Source organism: Panthera uncia, assembly GCF_023721935.1.
Source record: "Panthera uncia isolate 11264 chromosome B2 unlocalized genomic scaffold, Puncia_PCG_1.0 HiC_scaffold_24, whole genome shotgun sequence".
Classification (NCBI taxonomy): domain Eukaryota; kingdom Metazoa; phylum Chordata; class Mammalia; order Carnivora; family Felidae; genus Panthera; species Panthera uncia.
This window is the reverse complement of record NW_026057580.1, coordinates 111,624,968-111,632,832: the sequence shown is the minus strand read 5'-3', so window position 1 is coordinate 111,632,832 and position 7,865 is coordinate 111,624,968. Positions and strand designations below refer to the sequence as shown.

The 7,865-nt window shown below is 47.8% G+C and overlaps 1 protein-coding gene across 1 annotated transcript in view; it reads right to left on the bottom strand.

Annotated features, from left to right (window-relative positions):
• Positions 1–7,501, bottom strand: part of IGF2R (insulin like growth factor 2 receptor) — a 102,951-nt gene extending 95,450 nt beyond the window's left edge. Inside the window, exon 1 of the mRNA XM_049654536.1 lies at positions 7,145–7,501. Within this exon, the coding sequence (XP_049510493.1) occupies positions 7,145–7,299 (155 nt within the window). The 5' untranslated portion in view covers positions 7,300–7,501. The remainder of the gene's footprint in view (positions 1–7,144) is intronic.
• Between the last annotated feature and the right edge of the window lie 364 nt (positions 7,502–7,865).

The following is a 7,865-nucleotide window of genomic DNA, read 5'->3' as shown; positions in this document are numbered from 1 at the left end:
AAAAAAATTTTTTTAAATAAAAAAAAAAACTATGTAACAAACCTCTGAGTGGTACAGTCCTCAGAACAAAGAAACATATAGCTTTAAATTCATCTCATGTTACGTAAAATGATTTAAAATAAAAGATCTAAGCTTTTCAATGAAATTACCAATAGAGAGCAGAAATTAATAAAATTGAAAATAAATGGTGAGAGAGACGGTGAATGTAAAACGGTAGTTCTTTTAAAGACTGAAAAGGGTAAACAAATCTTTAGTTAGTATGAAGAAAAAAGTGCACAATTAAAATCAGAATATTTTTTAACTTACCTAGAGATACAAAGGGTTATTGTCAAAACTAGGAGGTAGCATGCTACGTTTTTATATACGAATGTGAAATTAACATGACAACTTCCTAGAAAATATGGAGTTTCGGTCAACTGGCTCAAGAAAAAGTTGCAAATCTAACTAGCTAAATAAAGAGGATAAAACTGAAACCATAATCAAAACTCCTCCCCCACTGTACTCTACCTCCTCAAAGACACCAGACCCAGAGAGCTTTACTGGTGAGTTCTACCAAAATTTAAGTAAGAGAACATGCCCATCTTACACAAAAGTGCTCCACAACATATAAAATACTAAAAGCTTCCTAGCTCTTTCCACAAAGCAAACACGCTCTCGATGCTAAACTCAGCCAAGAACAGCATGGCAAAGAAAATTACAGTCCAATCTCACTAAAACACAGCTATAAGCATCCTATATAAAATACTAGCAAACAGAACTAGATGTATTCATGGAAGAAATAAACGTTCACCTTCTCCTCACACCATACATAAAAATTAACCCCCCCCAAAAAAAACTGATCCTAGGGCTAAACATAAAAGTTAAAACTATAAAACTTCCAGACAACCATAAGAGAAAATCTGTTTGACCTTTGAGTAGACCAATGGTTCTCAACTGGAAGTAATTTTGGCCACCAGCAGCCATTTAAAATGTCTGAAGACATGCTGTCTGTCGTAACTGAGAGGGCGGGGGAGGGAGGGGGGGGTTCCTCCTGGCATCTAGCGAGTAGAGGTCAGGGATGCTATGTAACATCCTATAATGTACAAGAGCCCCCATGACAGAGAATTACCCAGCCTAAATGTCAATACAGTTAAGGTTGCGAAACTTTAGGGCAAGTAAAGATTTCTTAAGCTGCAAAAAAAAAAAAAACAAAAAACACAAACCATTAAAAAAAAAAAAAAAAAGATAATGGGAATGCAAGCTGGTGCAGCCACTCTGGAATCAAGTCTGGAGGTGCCTCAAAAAACTAAAAATAGAACTACCCTATGACCCAGCAATTGCACTAGTAGGCATTTATCCAAGGGATACCGGTGTGCTGTTTCGAAGGGGCACATGCACCCCCATGTTTATAGCAGCACTATCAACAATACCAAAGTATGGAAAGAGCCCAAAGGTCCATCGATGGATGAATGGATAAAGAAGATGTGGTATATATACATATACAATGGAGTATTACTCAGCAATCAAAAAGAATGAAATCTTGCCATTTGCAACTACATGGATGGAACTGGAGGGTATTATGCTAAGTGAAATTAGGCAGAGAAAGACAAATATCATATGACTTCACTCATATGAGGACTTTAAGAGACAAAACAGATGAACATAAGGGAAGGGAAACAAAAATAATATAAAAACAGGGAGGGGAACAAAACAGAAGAGACTCATAAATATGGAGAACAAACTGAGGGTTACGGGAGGCGTTGTGGGAGGGGGGATGGGCTAAATGGGTCAGGGGCACTAAGGAATCTACTCCTGAAATCGTTGCACTATATGCTAACTAATTTGGATGTAAATTTAAAAAAATAAAAAATAGAATTAAAAAATAAATAAAAATAAATTAGCAAACAAAAAATAAATTGAAGTTCATCAAAATGAAAAAATATCTGTTGACAAAGTATACATTAAGAAAATGAAAAGGTAAGCCAAAGACTGGAAAAAATATTCATAGTACACAGTACACATACCTAAGGACTTGTACTCAGAATAAAGAGCTCTTAAAACTCATTAAGATGACCACTGCCCCCCCAACACACACACACAAAACTTTGTCAGGGGGGAGAGTGGTGACAAAAGACTGGTTTTAATAAAGAGACGTTGCTGAAGACCGTCCAAATGGTCAATAAACACATGGAAGATGTTCAACATCATTAGACATTCCAATAAATACGAGGAAAGATATGCGACACCATGAATCGGGGATACGGAAATTAAAACCACACTGAGATACACTGCAAACCCACTAGAATGACTAAAACTAAAACTGGTAAGATCAAGTGTTGACCCGGACACTGAACTGGAACTCTCACACGTGGCTTGTGGGGATGCAAAATGGACACTCACTTCCGAATACAGCGTGACAGCTCTCAGAGTGAAACACCATACGTTGAACAATTCCACGCTTGTGTATCTACTCAAGAGAAAAATGAATGCACAAGTCCACACGGACTCGTTTGCAAATACTCAACAGCTGTATTCGTACTAGCCAAAAACCGGTTAACACCTAGATTTTTCCTAAACCAAAGAGAAAAATCAAAACTAAGATTACACTATTTAAAATTAACAAAAATAAGGAGAAGGGTGTGCACGGTTGCTGCCTCCCTAGGGAGAGCAGTCGTGGCCGGCACAAACTTCTAGGATTCCGATGCGCCGCTCCATTTGTGCTGTCTCCATTCCGGCTCTGGCTCCTCCTGATTTTCCCTCTGCTTAAGAAATTACTGGAAAATAACTGAATCCTGCATCACCTTGCAAGGATCAAACACGAGGAGACACAATCAGCATAAGTCCAGGCCTCTGTCCCTCACTGGTCATGAGTCAGCTACGAGGAAGACACAAAGGGGCCACAGGTATTCCACCTTCCTGTACACCATCACTGGCCAGTGGGGGCATTACCAAGAGATAGACCTCTGTGGCTAGGACAACAAAAAGGAAGAAAACAAAAAAAGAAGTAACCAGCAAAGTAATGAGGTACTTTCTGCCGCGAAGTCCCAGTTCTGATACCCTACTGAATCATCTGCCCAGCTCAATACAGTTTTACATGCCAAGATCAAAATACAGATGAGAACATCTGAATCATTTTTCTCAGCCCCATCTTTTAAAACTCTTTCTATGAAACGCTGATAAAAGGTGGGAAATCCAATCAGGAATTCATTTCCTGGGAATCTGTCAGGACGCTGCTCTAAGAATCAATGCATGAGGTCTAATGTACCCATAATTTAACCATCTTGGGCTTCTCCCCACACTTACTGTTGCAAGAAATGTACACACACAAATGCATGTGGTCCAGGTTTAACATGTGGCCCAAATTAAGCATATAAGCATTGTTCCTTCAGAAAAATCGCAGGAAAAAAAAATCTCCTTAGAGACAGCAACTAAACCAACCCCAACTCCCGGCTGGCCTCGTTATTCTCTTGTTCTTGATATAATAAAAACTTTCCAGCATTTGTACCCAAACAACTGGGAGGAAACTTGTTCTGAATAAATTATAAAGTATTTTACTTAAATCATGCAGCCCAATGCATTATTTTATAACTAGTACAAACTATTAAGACCTCACTTACTAAGGATGTTAACACCTAAACAAACAGGAAACTCACCTACTACATACGATGCAAGACGGCATTTTACAAAGTGTAAATCCCACGGCGATGAGTAAAGCTACTGACGAGCAGAGAGCACTTTGGTCACTTTGGGTGACTTCTGGCGACTCTGCAAGGCCTGGCTTCTGCCCTACCCCCCCCCCCCCCCCCGTTATCACTGTTCCAGCCCTACTGACCTCCAAACATTCCTCACCGGCATTAACACTCCTCCTTCCTCAGGACCTCTGTACATGGCCAGACCCACAGCCACTCACACCGGCCTCGGGAAATGCCTTCTTTCTGCTAGCACACTGCCTCCCCAAAAAACAGCTCAGTGACTAAAAATCACCAACTTCTTCCACAGCACAGGACTCACCCGGCACGGCAATGCTCTCGAGTCTTAGAAAACACACGACTGAGTTGCTCTAACAAGAAGCACATTAAGCACTGCATAGAGCCAGACACACTTCGGGAACATCGCCTTTTTCGTCCCTGCTTTCCAGTGCACAACTCACAGAGACCAGTTCTGTCCCCCAGGTGCACAGATGCAGTTAAAGATCCTGCTGAAATAGCTCTCTGTGTTGCCCGCATCCCTCCCAGTAACTAACTGCACCAGGGACGGGACCCCTGCCACCGCCTTACCCCAGGAGAGAGCAGGGCCGCGGCTGGCCCCAAGCTCTGCCCTCACCCCGGGGGCCAGGTGACCTGCAGGCAGCCCTGAAGCAGACTCGACCTCCCTCGTGTCAGTTCTAAGGGACTGCAGATGAAAAGTGCCTTCTCTGGTTTAGAGAGCTGGGCTTCAGAGAAGTTGCTTCCCAGAATCCAACTCTATTATTTCGAGATGATGAGAATTTACTGCAGGACTCTAGTTAAAGCTGTACAGTGTCTGGGCACTCCCCACCTGTGGCGTGGATGGTGGGTGTCTGGGGACTGCCCTAGGCACCAAGCCACCGCGGACAATTTCCAATGGAAAACTATGTTCTGTGTTGCAAACAAGCAATTTACAAATACTTGGAATGTAATCCTTGAGTCTACTGGGGACATCTACCTAGGGTCTGCTATCACTTGACCAAGCTCCGCAAAGAGTAATACTTGGAGCGGCCTAGTTTCCATACTCCCTACTGGAGATCTGGGTGGGTTATTCACATTTCAGCCAATGGACACCCAGAGATGGAATAAAAAGGCACTTGAACACACTCTGCTTTGGTGATACTTAGCAGAACTTTTCATACTGGATTAAAAAAATCATCAGCTCTGGGGCACCCGGGTGGCTCAGTAGGTTAAGCGTCCGACTTCAGCTCAGGTCATGATCTCAAAGCTCGTGGATTGGAGCCCCGCGTTGGGCTCTCTGCTGCCAGCACAGAGCCCGCTTCAGATCCTCTGTCCTCTCTCTGCCCCTCCCCTGCCAGCACTCTCCCTCTCAAAAATAAAGACATTAAAAACAAATTATCAGCTCCCATTCGTACTCTTCAAATATACGCTCGAGTCAAGGAACTTTTAGCCAGTGTTAGCTCATAAAAATACACAGATTTTTTACACACACACACACACACACACCCAAAAGTTGTAACAAGCATTTAAGCCAAGATATTCATTTAAAACAGGAACAAATAGAAACGTTTTCATTTGGCAGAATATGGAGTTTAAAGCTGAGATTATGCAGGGCTCTGGAGAAGTCTCAATGCAAAACCACAGAGCGGTAACAGGGAAAAGAAACGTGTGCAAGCACACCCCTGAATTAACTGGGAGATTTGCTGTCCTACAGAACTCTGGCAGAAAAAGTAAACACGCCAACTTTAAAGGCATTCTGAGACTGCAGAGGACACATTTATCACACTAACAGCGCACATCACCCAAGAGCACTCTCTAGCATTTGCTAAGTTAAAGATACAAAGGCCATTGCCTACTGGACCCAGAGGCCATGTTCCACTCGCAGATGAGGCTGTGAGGACTAACGTAATGCGAAACTAAGGGCCCCTTGCCTCAGCCACTATGTATGGGTCTGCGCTTGAAGCCAACTTTAACCTTAGCCCTTAAAAGATAAATTCCAATTTGCTAACAAATCCAAGACTTCAATACCACTAGCCCAGCTGAGTTAATTTCCTATGGAGAGGGCTGCTCACAGCAGCCATTATTCCAAAACCTTCTTTAAACACAAGCTGTAGCCTGACCTTGCAGAAGCTGCCCCCCTTTTGTGTGTACCATGCACCATGCTCATTACGGTGTAATATGTATGTGAGGAGGCAGCCTGCCTAAAAATGAATGTGCAGTGAACCCTCCATCCGACTGTTCCCCCCACACACACAAAAAAAAGGGAAGAGAAATAAAGAACATGGCCCTTGCACAGAATTCCTGTTGTGAGCTCAGCCTCACTCTCCTTAGAACAAGCTCTAACCTCAGAGGTACAAATAAGACCATCTCTGACACAGGGGAAAAACCAGAATCCCATAAACCACACCACAAACTCAAAGTTCAGTTCAAAGCAGGTTCAACTCATTTTGAGAAGGAACCTCCTAGTGCCACTGGGAGCTCTTTGACTGTTTGCTGGTCTTTCTGAGCTCTTCATCCTGCTCCCTTTTTACCAAAGTTTAAAAAATCAATAAAAGTTGGATTTTCTGTCATCCTAAACAGCTCAGAAAAGGTTGGTCAGAAAATCCTCCTAACGGGCAGCTCCCCACCCCCAGGACTCCTGTCCTAACCAGCACAGGGCACTAACAGCCCTCGACGGGTCTAGCGATTATACAATCATGATTCCCAGAGCAAAAGACTCCACTAGAATAATCCACCCTAGAGACAATGACATCATGTGAGCAACTAGACAGGAAGTTAGGCTCGGAGAAGTGGAAGGGTAAAGTCTTGAAAGCCAATACAGGATGACCACCCTCCATTCCCTCGATCCAAAAAAAAAAAAAAAAGTCACCTTCTGCAGAAAAGCTACTTTAAAGAGAACATGGAAAACCTACAAGCAGGAAATCAATCAGCAAATGAAACCAACCCCTCCCACCCCAGTAAGGCCATTCGTGTGGGTGTCCTTCCACACTAAGGGGCCTCTCCAAAGTCCCGCTGGTGGAACTTTGAGAAAAACGTGCAGCGGGAACAAAGCAAAGCTGTAGTTCCTGCGTCCTCCAACTTTCGCAGGCGCACCGCTGTGAGAGGGCAGGCGCTGGGCGGAGGGCGCCCGCAGCGTGTCACCCGGTTGAGTCGGGGCGGCCGGCTGCTCGCACACAAAGCCGCCCGGACTTAGTGACAGCCACAAGTGGCGAGACAGCGGGCCCCCCCCCCACCCTGGGCCAGTGCCAGGACGGCGAGTACCCCGCGCCCCCCGCCCGCGCGACCCCTCGGTCTCTCATCCTTCGCCACTATGCGGGCAACTTTCCCTCGGGGACGAGGGAACCCAAACCCCGGCTAAAGGCGACTCGGGGAGCCCAGCCCGTCCGCAGAGCGCCCCAGCCCCCCCCCCCCCCCAAAACCAGCCCCGCTGCGCGCCCCGGGCACCTCGAGCGAAGCCTGCGCCCGGGCGGGCCACCCACCTGCACAGCTCGGGGAACTCGGCGCCCTGGGCCCGCGCGGCTCCCGGGGCCAAGACGAGCAGCAGCAGCAGCAGCTGCAGCAGGAGCAGGGAGAGCAGCGGGCAGCCGGCGGGCGCGGGCCCCAGGTGGGCGCTCCGGCCGGCGGCGGCCCCCATCGCGCCCGGCCCTGGCTGCGCGGCGAGCGCGGGGCTAGCGGCGCGCGGCTGCCGGGGGCCGCGCCCGGGACATGGTCGCGCCGCCAGGGCGGAGACTGAGGTGGAGACGGAGAGAGGCGCGAGACGAGCGGGAGCGGAGCGGGAGCCCGAGGGGCGCACGGCTCGGCTCGGCTGGGCTCGGCGGCGGCGGCGGCGGCGGCGGCGGCCCCGGAACCGCGTCACGTGACCGCGCCCGGCACCGCCCCCTCCCCCGCCCCGCTCACATGACTCCCTTGTTCAGGTGATCCCCGCCCGCCCCGGCTCCGCCCAGGCCCGGTCACGTGAGCGCGGCACGCGCGGGGCAGGAAGCGGCGCGGCCGGGCGCGGGGCGCAGGTGCGTGGCGTGGGCCTGCGTCCCGGTGGCGGCGGGGACCGGTGACCCGGGCCTCGCTTAACTCCCTGTGCACACTCTGGGTCGCGTTGTGCGGGCTCCCCAACTTGGAGTTACCGCACCCCAACCTCCACCGACGGCCGGGGAGGGGAAAGTAAGAGGGCTCAGACTTTTCGTGCCCAGCCGTAAATGCCAT